This window comes from Emys orbicularis, chromosome 10, assembly GCF_028017835.1.
Source record: "Emys orbicularis isolate rEmyOrb1 chromosome 10, rEmyOrb1.hap1, whole genome shotgun sequence".
Classification (NCBI taxonomy): domain Eukaryota; kingdom Metazoa; phylum Chordata; order Testudines; family Emydidae; genus Emys; species Emys orbicularis.
Window position 1 is genome coordinate 24,630,895 of NC_088692.1, and position 23,576 is coordinate 24,654,470.

At 40.1% G+C, this 23,576-nt stretch overlaps 1 protein-coding gene across 2 annotated transcripts in view; it reads left to right on the forward strand.

The window, feature by feature from the left end:
- GRIN2A (glutamate ionotropic receptor NMDA type subunit 2A) overlaps positions 1–23,576 on the forward strand; it is a 299,502-nt gene that overhangs the window by 209,226 nt on the left and 66,700 nt on the right. For both annotated transcript variants that reach the window (XM_065411694.1, XM_065411693.1), the window contains exons 5-9: positions 11,771–11,976; positions 15,635–15,803; positions 15,930–16,083; positions 18,384–18,509; positions 22,037–22,266. In XM_065411694.1, coding sequence (XP_065267766.1) covers positions 11,771–11,976; positions 15,635–15,803; positions 15,930–16,083; positions 18,384–18,509; positions 22,037–22,266 — 885 coding nt within the window. The remainder of the gene's footprint in view (positions 1–11,770; positions 11,977–15,634; positions 15,804–15,929; positions 16,084–18,383; positions 18,510–22,036; positions 22,267–23,576) is intronic.

Genomic DNA, 23,576 nt, shown 5'->3' on the forward strand with positions numbered 1-23,576 from the left:
GGCTCGGCTCCTCCTCGGGGTAGCTGGAACGGGGCAGGCTCAGCTCCTCCTCGGGGTAACTGGAATGGGCCAGGCTCGGCTCCTCCTCAGGGTAACTGGAACGGGGCAGGCTCGGCCAGTCCTCCTCGGAGTAACGGAACGGGCCAGGCTTGGCTCCTTCTCAGGGTAACTGGAACGGGGCAGGCTCGGCCAGTCCTCCTTGGGGTAACGGGCAAGGGGTAGGCTTGGCTGGCCTGGTGAGTCCTCAGGACAGTCGCGGCCTGCTGCTGTCTCCCAAGCGGGAGCTCGGCCACAGACGTCTGCTCTCTCTGGCGGCTTGTTCTCCACTGAGCTCTGCAGGCGGGCTTTTATATTTCCGGGTTGGCGCCGTGACCTCTGAGGGGCGGGCGCCGGACCCAGTGCCTCCGCCCGCGTTGGTGTTAGGGGAGGTTCGGCCCTCAGCGGGGCTGTGGGGTATCCCACCGCCTCGCTACAGTGCTGTACTAAGTGATGTAAGAGGCTTACTGACAGCTGAAGCGGTACTTGTTGGACTCACAGAGTCCTCACATATGAGTTGTTTGTTGTGCTTGGAGGCCAGCATGGTTAACTGAATGGAAGCTGAAATAGCTGGGGTGGAGAATGGAGAAAGGAGGCGATAGCTACAGAGCAGCTGAGAGTGGAGAATACAGAATGTCCTATGACTAAACCATATGTCTTGAACCAGAGATAAGCGAAGAACAACTCAGATGGACTCTTTCCTGTAGTGCACGGTCTGATTAGTAGGAACAATCTCCTCTTGTTCCTATAATTGATCACAGTGATGAGCAGATTGAACTAAATCAAAGTCCTGGAACTGAACTACACAGCTTTCTCCTCTCCCTGTAAGGAATTGGCAACCAAAGCCTTGTTGCAGTGCTCCTTATTGTAGGACCAGATTTCTATTGCGATGTTTTGTGCTTCCGAAACCAATCTTTTGCAGCCCAGGTCTATCCCAATGGCAAATTTGTCATACTACAAATACCTCTGCAATAGATTGGCTCTGGGCTCACCTTCATGGGCTTTTGATTGTAAACCCATGTGCTTTTAGCCACATGGTGTGTGTTCTCCTGGCAAGGAAGTAAATCCTGTCACAATTCAGCAGAAATGAAGCTGAAACTACTGTCAGGGTCTAATCTCTGCTGGCCTCAAATGTGGAAAGGGGAGTGAAAAATGTCCCTGCTGGTCTTCTTGTTTTCCCCTTTGTCGTCTTAAGAGGAGACAGTCTCTGAAAGTCCCCTTTGATAGACTAGCAACATCCCGCATGCTCTGCTCTCCTTTTCTGTTGAGGGAGGAATAGAGGAACCTAGCAACCCTTCACTGGGGATGAGGGAGAGGCATTGGTGGAGGAAGACTTGGTAGCTGCGGCAGCAGGCTATAAATTTGTGTTTGTGAGTCTTGATTAGAATCCCCTCTTAGCAGGTCTTACAGCAGAGCGCTTCCATTGCCTTTCATATTGCTGAGAATGCAGCATCTCATTCACTCATTGACTAGAATTATATGCGTGAAATCATTCTGTCATTTTTTCCCCCTACAATTGCTCCTTTTCTTATATTAAAAAGGGAGATTTTTAAACCAACATCTAAAAAAATTGCCAGAAAAATCATATACCCACCCTCTGAAATGAGCCCTCAGTACTTCTCTGATATTTATGCTTAAAGTTATAAAATACACTCAATTTTGCAACTTGATATTTTATCCTAAAATACCAAACCATTATTCATCCACCAATTCTGATTAGTATTTTGCTTTGCATAATATCTTTATGGATTTGCTATCTTCACTGTGCAGTTTATTATGTAGAGCCTTTCTCCTGGTTAGATGTTTAACTCAGATAATTCTTGGAGCATATTTTCTATCAATTTAAATTCTAATAGTGCGCATTAGAGTGCCGGAATTGGTCTGTGCAAAGAGAGAAACTGTTATAGCGCCTTAGTGATTTGTTTTCTTCTTAAAAGGCCCTTTGGCAAATGTATGCTAATTAAGAGCAACAAACCTATAACAAATATACTGGTAATACATGTCCCTTTCCCCATGTTTTAGATTGATAGCTAAAATGCCTATTTTCATCAGAATATATTATATGTTTGCATACAAACTGCACTCTATAAAATGTTACATTTCCCATTGCATTGATATAGATCTAGTTAAGCTACACTTTAAACCAGCAGAACATGTTTCTTGACCCAATATATTTCCAGAGGTCCTTGATGGAAGACTACTACCGCCCACTTCCCAATGTACAGTCGTCTCCCTCAAGCACTGCATTCCTACTGCTACACTATTGAAAAGCTTTGAAGTTAATTCATTCATAGCTGAGGGAGATCATCCCCTGCTTTTGAGGTTCTACATCCAAATGTATACATATCAAATGTAGTTCAGCTTTTAGAGAATATAAATTAAAATAATATTGCATCAGAACATACAGGGTCAGTGTAGTGTACCTTTGTCAGTGATACCAATATACATCAATTGAATTGTGGGTTTTTTTGGTCTTTTTAAAAGACTAACCCAATTCAGCTCAATAGTAGATTTTCAGACTTGATTGGAGGGTGAAGTTTCAAACTCCCTTTAAATCAGTGGGTATAGTTAAAATCAGGCATAATCAGGTGTTGAGAATTGTACAAAAAATCAAATCTGTGCATTATTGCATTGAATTGCAAACCATTATATGCAATTGCATACAAATTGCCCAGCTTTGGCAAAATATTTCCCTGTATAATAAATGCTCAATTATTTAATTATCTATTACCCAAGATGTGTTTGTTCAACGTTTGTAAAGTACTGAAGTCCCTCACATGAAACCTTTTAAGTGCAAAGGGTTGTTAATAATAATAATAATTAATAAATAAAAATCTGATTAGAATGACAGTCCAACACACTGAGTTTCCCCCAATAAAAGTTTAAAATTAGTCAAAAATATGGCTTCAATATGAACAGTTTTTCCTCACTGAGATGATTATCTCAAAACAGTTACAAGATCGTATTTAAACCCAAATTAAAGTACATTATTCATCGCTATAGTAAACAAACAGTGGTGTCTGAGTAAAGATACTTTTTTAAATGGTCATATTTTGAGATAGGTTTTTCAAAAAACAAACGTCCCTAGCATCATACCTTGAAACGTATAAAATACACTCAAATTTGCAACTCGATATTTTATCCTACAATACTAAACCATTATTCATCCACCAATTCTGATTAGTGTTTTGCATTGCATAATATCTTCATGGATTTGCTACCTTCACTGTGCAGTTTATTATGTATCTTTTGCATATTTCAGTTAAAGAGGAATGCATCCAAGCTGGGGATCACTACCAGGGCCGGCTCCAGGGTTTTGGCTGCCCCAAGCAGCCAAACAAACAAAAAGTCGCAATCGCGATCTGCGGCGGCAATTCGGCGGGAGGTCCTTCGCTCAGAGCAGGAGTGAGGGACCATCAGCCGAATTGCCGCCGAACAGCTGGACGTGCCGCCCCTCTCCGAAGTGGCCGCCTCAAGCACCTGCTTGGTAAGCTGGTGCCTGGAGCCGGCCCTGATCACTACTGTGCAGAGGATAAGATCCAATACATCTGGGATCGGCAACCTTTGGCCCGCGGCCTGCCAATGTAAGCACCCTGGTGGGCTGGGCTGGTTTGTTTACTTGCCGCGTCCGCAGGTTAGGCCGATCGTGGCTCCCACTGGCTGCGGTTTGCTATCCCAGGCCAATGGGGGCTGTGGGAAGTGGCGCGGGCCGAGGGAATGTGCTGGCCGCCGCTTCCCGCAGCCCCCATTGGCCTGTGACGGCAAACCGTGGACAGTGGGAGCCGCGATCGGCCGAACCTGCGGACGTGGCAAGTAAACAAACCGGCCCGGCCCACCAGGGGCTTACCCTGGCGGGCCGCATGCCAAAGGTTGCCGATCCCTGGTCTTGGTTATAAACAGAGGTGGGTGTAACCTACAAAGTATAAAGATTTGGATATTATTTTAAAATATAGGGATGTGTGGTCTAGTGGTATGAGCACAATAATGGGAGCCAGGAACTCCCCAATTATAAGACATCTCTGATGCTAACTAGTCCCAGTGTTGACTTTGGTAAATCACTTAAGGCCCTGATCTGGGAAAGCAGTTACATGCTTAAAGTTAAGTATGTGCGTAAGTTCTTTGCTGATGTAGGAGCCTTAACTTCTCTGCCTCGGTCCCTCAGTCTGTAAAATGAGAATATTTATCTACTGCACAAGGATGTGGTGAAGAAGAAATGTTTAAAGATTTAAAATAGTATTTAAAATTCTCATTAGTACTATCATTCAGATTCTTGTTAACAATACTATAATTCAACTTAATATACAAAAATGCAAACCAGAAAACTTCCAAAGTTAATTTTAATATTAAATCCTTCCTATTTTTTAATTAAACACTTTAATTCTGTAAAAGCTAGACAATATGGATGCCAAATGAAAATAAATAAATTAGAAAAAAATGTGAATTTGAAATTCAGAGCTGTGGCTGATTTACATAAATTGTGTGTTTACATTAAAAACGTATACTGTTCAGCCATCATACTGCTCAGAAGTCTAAATATCATGTGAAGAGGGAGCTGTTCACTCATGTGTCTAGCATCTTTGACAGAGCAAATCCAGTGTCTGTGCTAACCAGTTCTTAATTAGAACTAGCAATATCCAGCCCAAACATTGCTCAAGAAGGGTGATCTGCAGGCATTTTCTAATTAACATTACACATCATCTACCATTCTCAAGTCACCAGCAAGATTTCCTGAGCATTTTTCTACCACTTCCTCTCATCATTGTCCCCTCCTGCTTCGATACAGTATAGACTGACAGTGGCTTGTTGCTGTTTGCCATGCTGGTCAGTGGAGAGCTTTCCAATAGACATGGACTAATTCCTCGATACCACAGAGCCCAGCTGAAGTCAATGGGACCTTTTGTGGGAATAGCAATCCATCTGGATGGGTCACAATGTATGACTGAGACCTAGGAGTGTGTCTTACTTGGTTCCACTGATGAACAATGCTGATATACAATGTCATCGCTAACTTTCAGGTTAGTTAGTTAATAAGTTACTAGGCTGACACTGTTAGAGTAAATCCCCTACCTGAATGTGGCAGTTGTTATAGATAGCGGGCCTAATTTTGAGGGGAGCTCAGCACCCCTCAGTTTGCACTGTATTGATCTGCAGTTGTAAATGATCAGCACTTCTTAAAAATCAGCCCCCCCTTTTTTTACTCTCCTCCTCAGAACAGTAAGATGGCAATAACCATAATTGAAACATAGAACAGTAAACTATGAAACATTTTCTTTAATCCTCATCTTTATATGAACAAATAAGCTCAGATTCCAGCTGGCAGCTTGTAATTATATTTCCACATATGACAGAGATTCAGCAGAATAATAGGAAGAAGCAGTGGCTTGCCAAACAAGAAATCTTTTACAATTATACATCATGTTGTCTCTTCACGTAGCTATGTCTACAGGTGCACTGCCATATTCATGAGTAGGTAAATGCAACAGAATCCCGGCCATGTCCTCTTTCTATTTTTCTTACTGCTGTGAATAGACAGGTGGGAGGTAGACGTCGGGTTGCCAACTTTCTACTTGCACAAAACCGAACACCCTTGCCCCACCCCTGCTCCACCCCTCTTCCGAGGCCCTGCTCCTTCTCTGAGGCCCCGCCCTGGCTCACTCCATCCCCCCTCCCTCTGTCACTCACTCTCCTCACCCTCACTCACTTGCTCATTTTCACAGGGCTAGCTCAGTGGGTTGGGTGCAGGAGGGGATGAGGGCTCTGGCTGGGGGTGCGGGCTCTGGGGTGGGGCCGGGGATGAGGGTTTCAGAGTGCGGGAGGGGGCTCCGGGCTGGGGCAGGGAGTTGGGGTGCGGGAACGGATGAGGGCTCTGGCTGGGGGTGCAGGCTCTGGTGTGGGGCTGGGGATGAGGGGTTTGGGGTATAGGAGGGTGCTTTGGGCTGGGACCAACTGGTTCAGAGGGTGGGGAGGGGGATCAGGGCTGGGGCAGAAGGTTGGGGCGCAGTGGGGGTGAGGGCTCCAGCTGGGAGTGCAAGCACTAGGGTGGAGCTGGGTATGAGGGGCTTGGTGTGCAGGAGGATGCTCCGGGCTGGGATTGAGGGGTTAAGAGTGCTGGAGGGGAATCGGGGGGCAGGCTCCAGGCTGCGCTTTCCTCAGGCAGCTCCCGGAAGCAGCAGCATGTTCCCACTCCGGCTCCTACGCGGAGGCACAACGAGGCGGCTCCGCGCGCTGCTGCATCCACAGGCTCCACCCCCACAACTCCCATTGACTGCAGAGCTACAGAGCTGGTGCTTGGGCAGAGGCAGAGCGCGGAGCCCCTAGCTGCCCTTACACCTATGAGCCAGAGGGGGGACATGCCACTGCTTACGGGAGCCACATGGAGCCAACGCAGGCAAACCCTGCTGCGCCGCTGACCGGACTTTTAACGGCCCGGTCGGCAGTGCTGACTGGAGCCACCAGGCTCCCTTTTCGACCGGGCGTTCCGGTCGAAAACCGGGCACCTGGCAACCCTAGGTAGATGCTGCTACTCTGTGCAGTTTGAAATTCTGATTATTTTTATTGCAATGTTTGCCACTTCATTTGACTGAAGTTTTAATCCTTTTGGAACTCTCCCAGTACCAGCTGGTCGAGTTCATAAAATGGTTTCACCCTGGGCAAAAATGTACATGATGTCTGTGTGCTAACACACCCAAGCACAGACACTGCTGCAAATGGGATTACATGCTGTTACTCGGCAGACAATCCCTTTTTGAAATGCAGCTCTATCATACAGATATACAGGATTATTTTCATGCACGTGAAATTGTTTTTCTCCTAATGGCCTAAATTCATTAAAGGAATCACATGGGGATAGTTTGTATTTTTGTCAAATTTCAGGCCGAAACTTTTAAAGTAGGATACAGAAGTCAGGCTCCGAAATCCCCTTGATTTAGAATTGGGCACCTATTAGGCTCCTTTGAAAATTTTAGCCTTAGTGTATAAGAGGCAGCCATTCTCATACATCCTTTTAAAATTCAGCATTATTGATTTGAGTCCCGGTGCATCCCAGGAAGGCAGAAGCACAAACTGAATAGAAATTAGGCCGGGAAGAGCATGTGCTTAAGTGCTGCCCTGAATGGGAATGGATTTAAGCATGTGCTTTGCCTTACATTATAAACTCTTTGGTGGTGACGATGGTCTTTTATATCTTTGTTTGTACAACACTTAGCACAGTGGATCCTTGCTGGAGCCATTGGACACTACTACAATAAAATTTAATAGTATGTGGGATGGGTCTCTACAAAATTAAATGTAAGTAATTTATGGCTTGAAAAACAGGAGAAATAAATGTTTCTAAGAGCAGTATTAACTTCTACTGCACACTCTGATCCCCATCCGTAAGGTCACAGAATGACCCATGGCAGCACAGCTGAGCCAATGATTCTGCTCATGTTGGGAATGGGTCCCTTGAATTTTCTGAAGATCCTCTTCCTGCAGGATTTTCAGGCCAGGTGCCTGATTCTCCACTCGAGTCAATTGAGAAAAGCTTCACTTCAGTCACTGGAGAGAAAATGGTGTAAAACCAGGATGACAACAGGCCAGTTCTCCAAAAGGTGCATCCCAGTAGTTTTGGGGGGATTGAATGTTGTGGGTTTTGTGTTGGACATCTGCAGTGTCTGTAGCTGGGGAAATTGAATGTAAGACTGAATGTGCGTAATTCATACAACACTGATACTTCACTAGCTATCAGATTGTGATCTCTATCCCTCAAATGGTCAGTTTTCAATTCAAATTGAAATTCAATGCTCTTTGCTCCTTGAACTATTAATTTAATTTTTAAAGATGACAAAACAACAATAGTATTTATTCTTTTAATTTCTAAAAATGTAGAAGCATCACCAAACCCTACTTTGCTTTCATGAGTCTGGCCTAACAGATTGTACTGTTAATTCCAACCTGTTTTTCAGAGAAACAAATGTTTGTCAGATTCATGATTATGTTATTAAATGGTTTTCGCTAAATTAGTCAGGAATTGGGAAAAATTCCTAGGATGCATGTTAAGTGGCTTGATAGCTTATTTGTATTTTTCATTATCATAGGGCTCAGGTAAACTGTGCAATTATATTTGAAGATACAAAGCAGTTATAAACATTCTGAAGAGGGAATGCTATAAAAAGAGTTCACAATGTATTGAAGTAATATGTAGAAATACTTGATGTTTGGATAGCAGAAAGAGCCAAGATTGGTTGAGCAGAGACAGATATTGAGCCTGATTTTAATCTCTATTACTCTATTTTAAATCATGACTTAACCCCACTGAAGTCACTTAAGTGTAAAGTTTATGCAAGATTGATCAGGATTGGGGCTATTACCTTAGGAATGTGTGTAATTTTAAAAAATGTAACGAGGACAAATTTTTAAAACAAAATTTAAATTTAAAATTTGGCTTGAGTCTTCAAAATAGGCCAGAAATGATAGAATACATTATTTATTGTAAAGTTAGAGGCTTTGCTTGCTTGTTAAGCTTTTAAGGCTATTGCACTTCTAAGTAAAACAAGTTAGAATGCATTATTTGTAATGAGAAGTAAAACATGCACAATTGGAATTTGTTCTTGCCAAATATGACAAAATGACCTGGCCATTTTTACAGGTCACAGAAAATAGTGAGATGGTTAGTGCTTTACTTCAGTCAGCTCTAACAATGATTTAATAAATGACTCTGCACTTTTGAGAACAGTAAGAATATGAGAACATAAGAACAGCCATAATGGGTCAGACCAATGGTCCATCTAGCCCCGTATCCTGTCTCTGACAGTGCCCAGTGCCAATGCTTCAGGGGGAATGAACAGAACAGAACAGAACAATTTCAAGTGATCCATCCCCTGTCATCCAATCCCAGCTTCTGGCAATCAGAGGCCAGAGCATGGGGTTGCGTCCCTGACCATTTTGGCCAATGATGGAGCTATCCTCCATGAATTTATCTAATTCTTTTTTTAGCCCAATTAAACTTTTGGCATTCACAGCATTTCCTGGCAATGAGTTTCACAGGTTGACTGTGTGTTGTGTGAAAAGTATTTTCTTTTGTTTGTTTTAAATCTGCTGCCTATTTATTTCATCAGGTGACCCTCCAGCTTTTGTGTCACGTGAAGAGGTAAATAACTCTTTCCTATTCGCGTTCTCCATTCCATTCATGATTTTATAGACCTTTGTTATTCCCCCTTAGTAATCTCTTTTCTAAGATGAACAATATGTCCTCTTAATCTCCCCTCATATGGAAGCTGTTCCATACCCCTAATATTTTTTGTTGTGCTTCTCTGTACCTTTTCCAATTATAGTATATCTTTTTTGAGATGAGGTGACCAGAACTGTATGCAGTATTCAAGGTGTGGGCATACCATGGATATATTTAATGGCATTATATTTTCTGTCTTATTATTTATCTCTTTCCTAATGGTTCCTAACATTTTGTTAGCTTTTAAGACTGTCGCTGCACATTGAGTAGATGTTTTCAGAGAACTTTCCACAATGCTTTCCAGATCCTTCTTGAGTGGGAACAGCTAATTTAGACCCCATCATTTTATCTGTATAGTTGGGATTATGTTTTCCAATGGGCATTACTTTGCACTTATCAACATTGAATTTCATCTGTCATTTTGTTGGCCAGTTTAGTGAGATCCCTTTGTAACTTTTTGCAGTCAACTTTGGACTTAACTACCTTGAGTAATTCTGTATTGTCTGTAAATTTTGCCACCGCACTGTCACCCCTTTTTCCATATCATTTATGAGTATGTTGAATAGCACAGGTCAAGTACAGATCGTTGAGGGACCCTGCTATTTACTTCTCTCCACTGTGAAAACTGACCAGGTACTTATCTGTGATCGCTTTTATCCCATGACTGCTTATTTTGCTTAAGAGCCTTTGATGTTGGACGTTGTCAAAAGCTTTCTGACAGTCCAAGTACATAATATCAACTGGATCACCCTTGTCCACATGTTTGTTGACTTCCTCAAAGAATTCTAATAGATTGGAGAGGCATGATTTCCATTTACAAAAACCATGTTGACTATTCCCCAACATATTATTTTCATCTATGTGTCTGATAATTCTGTTCTTTACTACAGTTTCAACCATTTTGCCTGGTTCTGAAGTTAGATTTACTGGTTGGTAATTGTCAGGAATAGCTCTGTAGCCTTTTTAAAAATAAGCATTATGTTAGCAGTCATCTGGTACAGAAGCTAACTTAAGCGATAGGTTATGTTCCAGGGCTAGTAGTGCTGCAATTTCATTTCTGAGTTCCTTCAGAACTCTTGGTTGAATACCATCTGGTCCTGGTGACTTATTACTGTTTGACGTATCAATTTGGACACCTTAATCTTGGACAGTTCCTCAGATTGTCACCTAAAAAGAATGGCTCAGGTGTGGGGATCTCCCTCACATTGCCTGCAATGAAGACCGATGCGAAGAATTCATTTAGCTTCTCTGCAACGGCCTTATCTTCCTTGAATGCTCCTTTAGCACCTCAATTGTCCAGGGGCCCCACTGCCTATTTGGCAGGCTTCCCGCTTCTGATGTATTTAAAAAAAATGCTGTTAGTTTTTGTGTCCTTAGCTAGTTGCTCTTTGATTTTTTTGGGGGTGGGGGGGCTACACTATTATACTTTTATACTTTACTTGCCAGAATGTATGCTCCTTTCTATTTTCCTCACTAGGATTTGACTTCCAATTTTTCGAGGATGCCTTCTTGCTTCTAACCTCTTTACTCTCTTTAACCATGACGGCATTTCTAAGTCCTCTTACAGTTTTTTTTTTTTTGGGGGGGGGAGGAAACAATACATTTAGTTTTAGCCTCTATTATGGTGTTTTTAAATAGTCTGCATGCAGCTTGCAAGCATTTCATCCTTGTGACTGTTCCTTTTAACTAGCATCCTCATTTTTGTGTAGTTTCCCTTTTTGAAGTTAAATGCTACTGTGGTGGGCTTCTTAGGCATTTTTTCCCCTACAAGGATGTTAAATTTAATTATATTATGTTTGTTACTGAGTGGCTCATTTATATTCACCTATTATACAAGAATAACATTCTGATGAATTGATAATCAGTCCACACTTGTAATACCCAGAGAATGCCACTGCAAAGATTTCCAGATTGAAACCTGTCTGCTGGTTGTGAAGTTCCATTAATACAACTCTCTATTGTATTAGTGTTAATTTGTTACCTAGAAGGTGGCATTCTTAATAAAAATGCCAAGCTTTGAGCTGTGTATGTTGCTAAAGAATACCTAAAGGAGAGAGGTGTTGGTAAGTATTGTTTTGTTTCAGAGAGTTATGCCGATAACACTCTATAAAATTGACATACATACATTTTGTTCCTAGATAGGAAACTCTTTGGAGCAGGGACAATTGCATGTGTTTTAGATAGCACAGCTGGGGGCACCCGTTGCTGCTGTAGTGCAAATATAAAACGTTATTTTCAAAATGTTAACCATGTTATAGCCAAGGATTAAATAACAACAATCAATGTTGTCACTGAGACTAGCAGACCTTTACCTACATTTTTCCTCTTAAAAATTATATATCCTCAGTTGACTTGACCCTACTGGTTTTTCTCTCTTAGTGTGTCAGCTGAATATTTCTAAACCAATTCTGATGGAAAATTAAGACTCTCTTTCCAATATAGTTTGTTGAAACTATGTACCAGTCCCCTAAAAGCGACAGCCCCCAGCAAGCAGATGTCAGCAGTGTGTCTCTCTCCATGTTTCAGGTGGGAAAATGGGAGAACAAGACTCTGAGCCTGACGTATTCCGTATGGCCAAGATTTAGTTCTTTCGCAGACAGTGACCCTGATGACAACCACTTGAGTATTGTTACCCTGGAGGAGGCCCCCTTTGTCATCGTTGAGGATATGGATCCTTTGACAGAAACTTGTGTAAAAAACACTGTGCCATGCCGTAAATTTGTCAAAATTAAGTAAGTACAAACTTTTCTTGGGAAATATCTTTGTTTTCAAATACACCTGATCTTTAGCTTCTTCTTTTTCTTCCCGTCAATTCTCTCCTTTATTTCTTTTATATTTTTAAATATATTTCAATTTTCTCTATTTTTCTTTTTTCGTTCCTTCTGCATTTCTTTGTTTTGTCCCACTATTCATGTCTTTGTACAAGTTTTTCCTTTTTGTGATATGGACTGTTACACACTTTAGCTTCTGATTAATGTTATGTAAATCATATTAAATCAATGTTTCGATAATAAATTCACAGCAAATTCTCAATCATGAGGTCTTAGTTGTTGAGTCATATGGAAATAGATTACACTACTGGGGAAAAGGTTATAATTTAACAGAAGCTTTTAAAACTGATTTAAGAATGTCCAGCCATTTTTAAATGTTACTGATTTGATGAATCCTCTGACAGTGGCAGATACTGAAAAGATGTATTTTTTTGTATAATATTCTGTAAAGAAAGCTCTGTGACACAGAATGCCAGTGTGTCGTACTTATCAGTGTGTCATACTTACCAGGCTCTATTCCCACCTCTGCCTCTGGTTTTCTTTGCAATATTGGACCTGTCACCGAGGCTGAACCAGTGCCCATAGAAGTCAAGTGGGAATAAAAATCTCATTGATTTCAATAGGTGTTGAATCAGGCCCTTAGCCATGCTGTGCCTCTGTCTACACTGCTGCAAAATGAGTGTAATAATAATAGCATTTACCTGCCTCACTGGGATGTTATGAGGTTCAACAATGTTTGTAGAACTACTTGGAGATACTGGGAGGAATGGTGCTTTATAAGGATCCATCCAGAGCCTCCTGAAATCAAAGAAAGTATTTTGATCGATTTTAGGAGGCTTTGATCAGGCTCTAAACTTCTTGTTGCTGTTATTATATATTCCTACAAAACCCTTAGTGTTACCATGGTGTCACAGGGTCAACTTACAGCTAGGGGTTGAACCTCCTAGCCACTCTGGGGATTAGCTCCTTCCAGGTCTGGAGCCCCCTTCTGTTGCTCCTTGCACACCCAATCTACTGCTCTCTCTCTCTCTCTCTCTCTCTCTCTCAATTTGACTCCAGCTGCTCCTTCTTTGTGACTTGACCCTCCACCCAGGCCACTATATATGTTTCCCCCTTCCAGGGTATCAAAATCTTTCCTTGCTAGCAGTCTCCGGCAGTCTTCCCATTCAATACCCCACAGTGCCACTTCCGCAGTGGCTGGCAGGGGAACCTGGGCCCACCCTCTACTCCGGGTTCCAATTCAGGGACCCTCTAATCAAGAAGCTAAGATCTGTTCCCTCCTTGACCTTAACACCTTTTCCCTCAGCTCTTTCTTTACCTCCTGGTTTCCCCAGGTTTTCCAGCTTCACAGCTCCTTCCTCCTAGAGAGTAACTGTAGCTGCAAAAACACCTCCCTTCTCCCAGGTAGTGACTGCAGTCTGCTTCACTGCAGCTCCCTCTGCTATCAGTTTCCTGGCTTTATAAACTCAGCCCAATTCCTTCCTCCTCAGCTGGGCTCCCTCATTCAGGCAGGGGATTACTTATACCACCACTTTTCAAGGGGCGGCACTCCAGCTCTTTGGGGGCGGCACTTTTCAAGGGGCGGCACTCAGGCCTTTTATTTATTTGTTTGTTTATTTGCTTCGGCAGCGGCACTCCGGCCCCTTTTGTTTTTTTTGCTTGGGGCGGCAAAAAACCTGGAACCGGCCCTGCCCTCATCTGTGGCCTGTTTGGTTACCTGGCTTCCTTCTTAGCTTACATTAACCCTTTCAGGGCAAGTGTGGGGTGCCGATCAGACATGGCCTATCAGAACACTCACATTTTTGTAAATTGCTATGGTCATGAAATGTGCATTGAAGTAAAATATAAGAGCAAAATTCTCCTCTTGAATCCACATGGCTGATCTGAGTTTTGCTATTCTGCTTGCTCTTCATGCACAGAACTCTGCTTGATGCTGGTGGGAATTCTGTGTACTTCTAGGGGGCAAAATATAGGGGCCCAGAGCCACCTTTGGAACTGCAAGGAGATTTTTCTACTCACTTTCAGATTAAAACGGATTGTAATGATTTAATATAACATAACTCTCATGTGGGAGAATTACATAACTGAAGGCATAAGTGTGTCTCTCTCTCCTGTTGGAGCTATTGCACTTTTGTCTAAATAATTAAATATTCATTGGGCGAGGGAGAGGGGCTGGCTCCGTGGCCTGATCGTTAAGGCATGTGGTGACATGAACCTGGGTCTCACACCTCCCAAGTGAGTGCCTTCACAAACAGGTTATTTGCTATTCTGGCTGGTCTGGCTCTCTCTTTCTCTCTCTCTCTCACTCACTCCCACCCACCCACCCCTGGACATGAGAAATCTTTCCAATGAAAGTTTCATTGAGACTAATTTCCATGAAAACTTTTGGTTTTGACTAATTGACATTTTCTGAGGAGAAAATTAATTGAAAATTTCCCATCCAGCTCTAGTCAAGACCATACAAACCTCCCTACATAGGAGGACAGTATATTCCAGTGGTAAGGTTAATGGAATGGGAGTTATGAGGCCTATGTTGTATTGCAGGGTCTGCTGTTGAACTTCTGTATAACCTTGGGAAAGCTACTTCAGTTCTATATTTCAGTTTCCCCATCTGATTGGGCTAATAATACTTGCATCCTTTTAAGTAGTGTGACATTTATGTGTGAAAAGGTCTCTATAAGAACTAGGTTTTATTATTATATGTTTGAAATGAGCCTTGTACTAGAGACATGCTTTTGATGTATGTAACACTTATTTATAAGGCTCAGTTCAATCCTGCTGAGTCTTTTAAAAATAAGAATTTTATTGGCAAGACCTGCTAACACCATATAAAATGTCATATGTGCACTATTATTTCTAAATTGATCCAAGACAACAATGGTCCTTGTCAATTGCTTCGCAGTATGGCAAAATGTTTATTTAAGCCTCTTTTGCTCATTATCTGACCAATTTAGCCTCAATATACAATTCCACCACCACCTCCATTGAAGTCATCCAGTACTGAATTAGCTCAGTATGTTAATTCTCCTTTTCTTCCTAGTGCTATTTCAAGTACATCAGTAGTTTTAAATTGGATCTAGTGCTACCTTCAACTATGTGGGTAGCCATCCCCCTCTTGTAAAACTAGTTACAGGAATTTGTAGCTGGCTTACAAGATACATGGCAGAAGTGTGATACCAAACAATCCAATCTATTGCTAATCAAATCTATCTGTGGTATTTATAAGGTACTGTCACCATCCTATGTAAATGCTGAACAAATTTATGAAGAAGAAACACATTGGAAGGCAGAATTTTACCCCACTGTCTATGTCTCACTTTTGTACAGACTCTCCCCGACTTACACAAGCGTTCCATCCCAGAACGCCTTGCATAACTTGAATTTTACGTAAGTCGGAAACGTATACCCAACCATTACGCAAAAAAAAACTAAAACAAAAAACTATTTCTAGCTTACGGAACTTTTTCTGTAAGTGCGGATTTGCATAAGTTGGGTTTGCGTAACCCGGGGGGCATCTGTATTCCACTTGACTTCTGATAAATACAGTAAAACTTGCTGGTATGTAGCCTCTTCTGTTTTTCATAAATGAACTGGTTGGTTCTTTCTCTCATGTTAACAGCAACTCAACTAATGAAGGAACTAACATAAAGAAATGTTGCAAGGGATTCTGCATTGACATCCTGAAGAAGTTATCTAGAACTGTGAAGTTTACATATGACCTATATCTGGTGACCAATGGGAAGCATGGCAAAAAGGTCAATAATGTGTGGAATGGAATGATTGGTGAAGTAAGTTCTGTTAGGTAAAAGAACTCTTAAGTAAAACCTTGGCAAACAAGCGTTTTGAATTAATTTGGAGAAATATGGTATACCATATGTGGGTAACGTTGTTGGTTTCTTCTCTTTCTGGATCAGGTGGTCTATCAGAGAGCAGTTATGGCTGTGGGTTCTCTTACAATTAATGAAGAGCGTTCAGAAGTGGTTGACTTCTCAGTGCCATTTGTTGAGACTGGGATAAGTGTCATGGTGTCAAGGAGCAATGGCACGGTGTCTCCATCTGCATTTCTAGGTATGGTTTTTTTTTTTCTTCTTCCAGATCAGTTTAATTGCATTTCCATAGACTTTGAGAGCTTTTGCTATACATCACAAAGAATCTGATTGCATTGTTCCTCATTATTTGCTATATTATATTTCCAAGTTCTAGTGTCTTTTACAAATGGTAGCTCACATCTCACCCAAAACACATATCTTACCAATAGTCGTACAAACTAGATCTTACAAGTATTTAGTGAAAATCTACACTGATTGCACTTAAAAAGTTCCTGTTGTTTAGAACATTCCTACCTTTTTCAGACCTCTTTTAGACCTCTTTTAAACCTCTCTTAGATTTAAACATGAGAATCAGCACTATCCCTCCTAATGGAAAGCTCTTTCTTTATAAGCATGACTACTGTGGGTAAGTTACATCCACCACAGAATTTCTTTTGCTGGTTTTATCCTTGATGAAATTCAAGTTTGTTTCTTCCCTTTCAATAGCCCATGTTCTTCTTTCCAAACAAATTATGCACTTGGTGGTATCATTTAACACACACAGAATTTTTTTCTAATATATTTTTCCACCAGCCTATAACTTTTGCTGAGGCTGCTTTATTATTAGCTGCTCACCTGGGGGGCTCCCCTGCTATCCACATGACTGGGTTGGACCCGTTATAATGTAACTATATGTGATGTGAAGATCCACTTAGTTATTTATTCTATATTTGTTGTTCAATGCTGCTTTTTGCTCTTTTTAGTTTGCTTCTGTTTATTTTTTAATCCTACACCTCATCGCCAGACTGTTTATATTATTTAAGAACATTCTGCTTAAACTATTGTTTATAGCCCAGCTTAGCTGCATTGTCCTGTTCTGCCCTTTGCCTTATTTCTATTTTAACTAGTTTAATTTGAGGTGTAGTGTTGCTGACAGTCTTGGATGTTTGCTGTCTAATATTGATTTCTTATCAGAAACATTCTAAGACGTTTCAGTACCTCTAAGAGAACTTCTCAAATATTGTACCACATCTCCTTTGAGCTGTATTTCAAATTGTATCTTAACTAGGTTCTCCCAAATTAAAACTTATTCAGCCTATTTCTTTTTTTTTCTTAAAGCAACATCTAAAATTATCTCTGGGTTCTGAGTACTCCTTTGCCTTTAAAAATACATCCTAATCCCCTTTAATTTTTACGTAGCTCTTATGCCAATTAATATGTGAATAAATAACACAATATTTATTATAAACACAATCTGGGTTTCTTAAAAGGGCTCCCCTTATGTCTGTCTACTTCCAAACTGACCTGGAAGTCTCCAATACCCCTTAAGAAGCTCTTGTTCTTTTGCATACTTGCTACACTATTCCAGCAAAAATATTCTCATTACAGATGGGTATGATCCATTTTATTTAAATAAATAAATCTCAGTCCATCACTCCCTCTCTAAATAATCTCTGAAAACATGTAATTCAGATTTAGTAAAATTATTGCTACGCTTACTAAGAAGCTAGTCAAAAACTACTACTACTTACCTTAAGAAACCTGTTCCGGAGATTAAAAACATAACTTGCAAAAGGACATCTTTGCATGGTGGAAACATGTAGAGATGCGTGCTCAATGGAAGAAGAGGAAAAAGTAAAATAAAAAGCTGTCTTCACTGTACTACCCTCAAAAGAGTTGAAGGTAATCTTCATGTTGTAATAATTATGGGTATAAACTGGTTCTCCAGGCAGTAAATCCTTCCCTTTTCTGAGCATGGTAAAAGTTTTCCTTAAAACTTCAAAGTTGTCTGTAAAGTCAGAGATTTACCTTTTTTCCTGCCACTTTGGCTTAGATAAAATAAGTCTGAGAGAGAGAGTTGGATTTGTACTTCAGCCCTGATTTAACTGAATCAGGACCTTAATGGTCATGTTTATATAGGCACATATAACTGAATATATAAAAAAAAATTACAAGATACTTATATAATTGAGAACCCCAATAAGCAGTGAATATGTGATAAATCAAACTAAAATTTGCTAATTAATGTGAGTGCAGGTTTTGCCCAGTGAAATAGGGAAATGCAGCCTTCATTCTTGAATTGCAACTCAAACTTAAGATGAATTATTATTTTTAATTGTATTTAGCCTATTTAGAAGCAGCAATCAAGGACAGGTTGCAGGTTTTCCCTCTTTCTTTCAATCTTCCAGTCAAACTGACCTCTCGTTACATATCATTACGTAGCTAGTGTTTTGGTGGTAAAAGCTAATTTACAAAGAGTTGCTAGACATTAGAATTCTTGTTGTGCTGTGACTGGTTTAATGAACTGTGTTTCTGTTTCTCTTGTCTGTTTTGCTGCAGAGCCTTTTAGTGCTTCTGTCTGGGTGATGATGTTTGTGATGCTTCTCATTGTGTCCGCCATGGCTGTCTTTATATTTGAGTACTTTAGTCCTGTAGGATATAACAGGAACTTAGCAAAAGGGAAAGGTAAGCTTTACATTTTACAAAATCAAGGACTATGCAAAATTACACACCTCCCTCCCCTCACTCCTCTCAGAACAAACAATAAAATTGAAGCACTATGAACAGCTCTACAACTACATTTACTTGTAACTAAAATGTTTTATCTGGTTGAGAGCTTGTGTTGTCATGTTTCACATTAATATATTGTAATAAAGAAGTTGGTGAATGAGTGATATTATGGAAAATCACACTGAAGTAATGTGGTGGTCAAGATACCCTAGTAGGCCTAGAGTATTGATATGGAAAATATATGGAATTATTAATAAATGTGTATCTTAGCACATAAGAGTCTCATTCTAGTCGTCTTGCACTCCAAGCCCCCATTGACTCCTGGGAATTGACTGGGAATTCAAACTCACTGATTTAAACTACTGTGGTTTTCCGATTAATTTTTAAAAAATGTGGGGATTAAACAGGATCTAATACAGTCCTTGTAAAAAAGATAGGATTCCCTTGCAATAGTTTCAGTTCTGAAAGGGGAAGTTTGGAAGGGCCATGTTCCTTACAATTGAGTGTGCACAGCTGTATGTTGGACTCGCTCCCTTATTTCCAAAAATATTTGATTATTTCAAAATATAGCATTTATACTGTGCTGTGCATCTCACTTTGTTATTTACTTTCAGTGTAATAGGTTAATTTTTTTTAACTCTCTACATCACACATACTTTATTTTATAGTTAAACATCTTTCAACTCGGGGAATACAATGGACTATTATATGGTGACAGTATATTCTAGTGTGTGTCATAGGTCTTTCAGGATGCTCAGATACTATGAAGATGGGTACTCATAAGAAGCTGAGAAAGTAGGTAGATTACCCACTTCTTTGGTAGATTCTAAATATTCATGGTAATAAACTTTTAGGAACAGATGACATTTTTCTTCTGGGTTTTTCTCAAAAGAATTTAGGATGTATTTTCTGAAGAGGTTCCCTATGAAAATCACAGGCAAAAGAAGCAGTTTAGGGGCAATATTTCCACTCTTTCCACCTAGCCACTTTTACCTAAGTCTTTGATGTCATGTAGCTTTCATAGTTTCATCTTTATAAAATATTAACAAACCCTAATAGATTTAATAGTCATCATCTATCTCAATATATTAAGTGATATGAATGTTATTTGCAGAGGAAAAACCATATTGTATAACAATCATACATCTACTGATGAGCAAGGATCTTCACTCTTGATGTAACATTAAAATAAAGCGGGCTTGACTTCCTCAGGTCCCAGTGACTTGAACGTGATTTGATGCCTTTGAAAATCAGGCCATGTAAGATTAAACAGATGTCACTATGTAATTAAATAAAACTCCTGGAGCCTTCCCAGTAGTATACATTCCTGGTTTCTAAGAACATTAAATACCATAGCTTATGAAGGCCAAATGATTTAATGTAGCATTTTTTGAGTATTAATCTATCAGAGAAGTAGCACGAGCCATAGGCCAGATCCTTCCATCTTCACTGAACCTCTGCGAGTCCTTCCATTGATTCCAATTACATGAGTCTTAGAACCATGAGGATATTTGTGTGGGATAGTCCTACTCACAGGAGTAAGGGTTGCTGGATCAGGCCCCATAGTAGTTCAGCTTCCAGTGACAAAAGAACAATGATAAAAAAACTAAACTTCAGCTTTTATACCCCGCTTCGCTTTTCTTGAATGGCTTATGCTTTTCTTATCTCCACTGTTCATAAAGTACATTTTATCCACACTATCAGCTCAGCTTATAATGGCCTTGAAAGGTACTTTCATAAACCAGAAGTCAGTCCCAATTGCATATATTTATTGCACAGTATTCTCATAGTGCCACCGCAGTCAGGGAAGCAAATCATCTTTTCAAAAGTCATTCTGTTTGAATGTAACATCAAAAGTTAACATTGTAGTAAAGGAAGAGTTCTGTTGAAATGAAAGTATAAATTAAGTGTATACCCATTGTGTGAGTAGGAGTTTATTGCTTTAGAATGTTTCTTTTACCTCCTATTTGTTTTCTTTTCAATATTTCTGTATATTGTTTAAGTGTTTAAAATGGTTGATAGTGAACCTTGCATTATACAGAAATTAATTCTTGTAAATCAGGCTTTAAAAAAAGCAAGTACTATTAATTCTAGTGGTTGGTTGGGAATTTTTTGATTAAATTGTTTTTGCATTAGGAACCCCAGATTCTCTAAAACTGAAACTGTTTGCAGGAAAGGTCAGTTTTAGCTAATTTCCAGTTTAAAGAAAAATAGAAGAATTTTTTTTTGAAATTGTAGTGGTGTCCCATGTTGCCATTTTTTGAAACAATGTTTGATTTTTTTGGCGGGTTCAAAACATTGTGTTGATAAATTTAAGTTATTTATAATATAAAATGTTGAAATCAAAATGAAACATTTTGATTGATCTGTCCTGATTTTTTTTTTTTTTTAATTTTAGGTTGGCAAAAGTTTGAGACTCCAACTTTTTGTGAAAATTTTTCTACATTTCAACACTTCTTGCAGGACAGGAAACAGTTTCCTACCCAGCTCTAATTAAATCTAATTTTCTAGTAGCCTATTGACACAGTGCTATACAAGTAAATTATTTTTAAATGGATAATATCCTGGCTGGCCCCCTTCTCTTGCTGTTTGAGTGTAGGGGTTCTATGTTGGCCATTTTTTCCTGCATCTTTCATCTGAAGTGCGAAATCAAATCTGATCAAAAACATGACTAGTTGGGTCAGATTCTTCCCAGTAATACCCCTCTAATCAAAGTCAGTGGGAACTAACTGTGCATTTTGAGGAGAGACTGTATCGTGTTAGCCCTGATTCAATAAGGTACTTAACATGTGCCTAACATTATGCATGTCAGCAGTTCCTTTGTAGCCAATGGGACTACTCATGTTTTAAGTTAAGTACAGGTTTAAAAACCTTGCTGAATATGGGCCTTAATAATTATTCAGAATGGAAACTTTCTTAAGTGTGATTAAACTATTCAGCTCAGAATTTAATTTTCTGAATGTAAATAATTAAGTGGGAAAGGCTTTGCATTGAACTAGTCAGAGTTTATAATGTCAAGAAGCGTCATTAAAATAGAGCAGAGAGGACAAAGACTTGAATAATATAACAGAAATATTTGTATTTACTTATAAAACACTCACTCCAATGTATTGCATTTTAAATTTTGATTGCCATATTAGACCAACAGTATGGTAAATGCTGTGGCATAAGTTTATGTGAGAGAGAGATCCCCTTCCTTTGCATCTCATCCAAACCCAAACTTACAGTCCATTTTCATTTTAAAATTGATTTTGGGTAAACTCTACTTTGAAAAATGTTGGAATAATGTGGAAATAACTGCAATTACAGTATTCAGTACAGTGGTTAAAGAACTGAAATTATTCCATCAGGAATATAACGGGTTCATACTGAAAGGATTTAAACCACCTATTTGAGAGTATTTTGTTAATATATATTGTATTTTAACCTATTTGAACTGCAGTCAAGTAAAACTAAAATTATTGTGTTTTTTGCAATTGCAGCTCCCCACGGGCCATCCTTCACCATTGGAAAAGCAGTGTGGTTGCTCTGGGGCTTGGTGTTCAACAACTCTGTGCCTGTTCAAAACCCAAAAGGGACAACCAGCAAAATCATGGTGTCAGTTTGGGCCTTTTTTGCTGTCATTTTCCTGGCTAGCTACACTGCCAACCTGGCTGCATTTATGATTCAAGAGGAATTTGTTGACCAGGTGACTGGGCTAAGTGATAAAAAGGTACGTGTTCAAGCTCTGAAAAGAGACCCAATCTCCATTTTCCCATTCATTGTACTCAGTTAATCACAGATATGCTAGATGCCAAAAGTCCCTATCAAGATACAAACTTGCAACCGCTGCTTTCAATGAAACTATGTGGCTTCATATTAAACTTATTTCTTTATTTAAAAACCCAGGGTCCAAATAATAAAAACATATAAATCTATTTTTATAGAGGCTTTATATTCTTTTTCTGAAGGAAAAATATGCGGTGAAATGAAGTCATGTGAAACTAAGTTGTGTGAGTCATTAAACCCATGTTCTTTGAGTAGATGCAGCTGTGTATTATTCCATATAGGCATGCATTTGCCCAGCACACTGAAGCCAGAGAATTTTGCCTATCAATACCTCTAGAGGCCATGCTCTCACCTGTGGTGCTAGGTTCTCCCTTTACTGTATAAGGGCAGCACCGCTCCAACCCCTCTTAGTTCCTTCTCACCGCCTGTGGCTAGAATCGGAGATGACTGGTCTTTTCACCTCACATTTTGGTCTCCGCTTTCTCTGAGTTTTTTCTCTACATGATAGTTAAATAGTAGTACCTTAGGTTGAGTAATTTGCTGCCCTGTGTGATACCCTCACCAGGGTTCAAGCATTGTCCATCATATGGGGGCCATCCCCAATGGTGATCACCACATGAGGTGCTTGTGTCCTGGTGAGGGACACATTAAGAAATGGTGCTCCATCTGTAAATAATTCAAAAAGAGGACTCAGGTGGCGGAGACTTATGGCTGAAGCAGCACCTTCTAGAGCAGGCTGTGACACCTGCTAGTTGCCTTCAGAACTGGCAAGTGCTGCTGCTTCACATTCAGACCCTGCTGTTTCCCCCAAGAAGAAGAGGAATCGTTCTCCTTTCTCTGAAGCAGCGAGGAAGGGGTCCCATAAGATTACTTGGGACCATTCCAGGGCTCAGAGAGATTCTTCCCCATCTTCAAAGAGGAGTGATAACCAGTACCATACTGTGGGAAGTCAACATTGGTTCCAACTCATATAATCAAGTTCATAGACCCTACAATTTTGAGATCAGTTCTGCTGTCTGACTAATTCCATCCAATTTGACATCTATGTCTGGAATTGCAGTCTCAATCACAGCCCGAGTATGCCTGAAGTTGCTAGGCCATATGGATGCATGCACACAGGTAGTCCACTTAGCTAGACTTCATCTTCATCAAATATGGCTGAAGTCAGTCTATCATCCAAATAGTCATCCCTTGGGAAGACTGGAATCCTCCACTGATTCTGGACTCCTTATGGTGGTGGATGGTTCAGGGCAA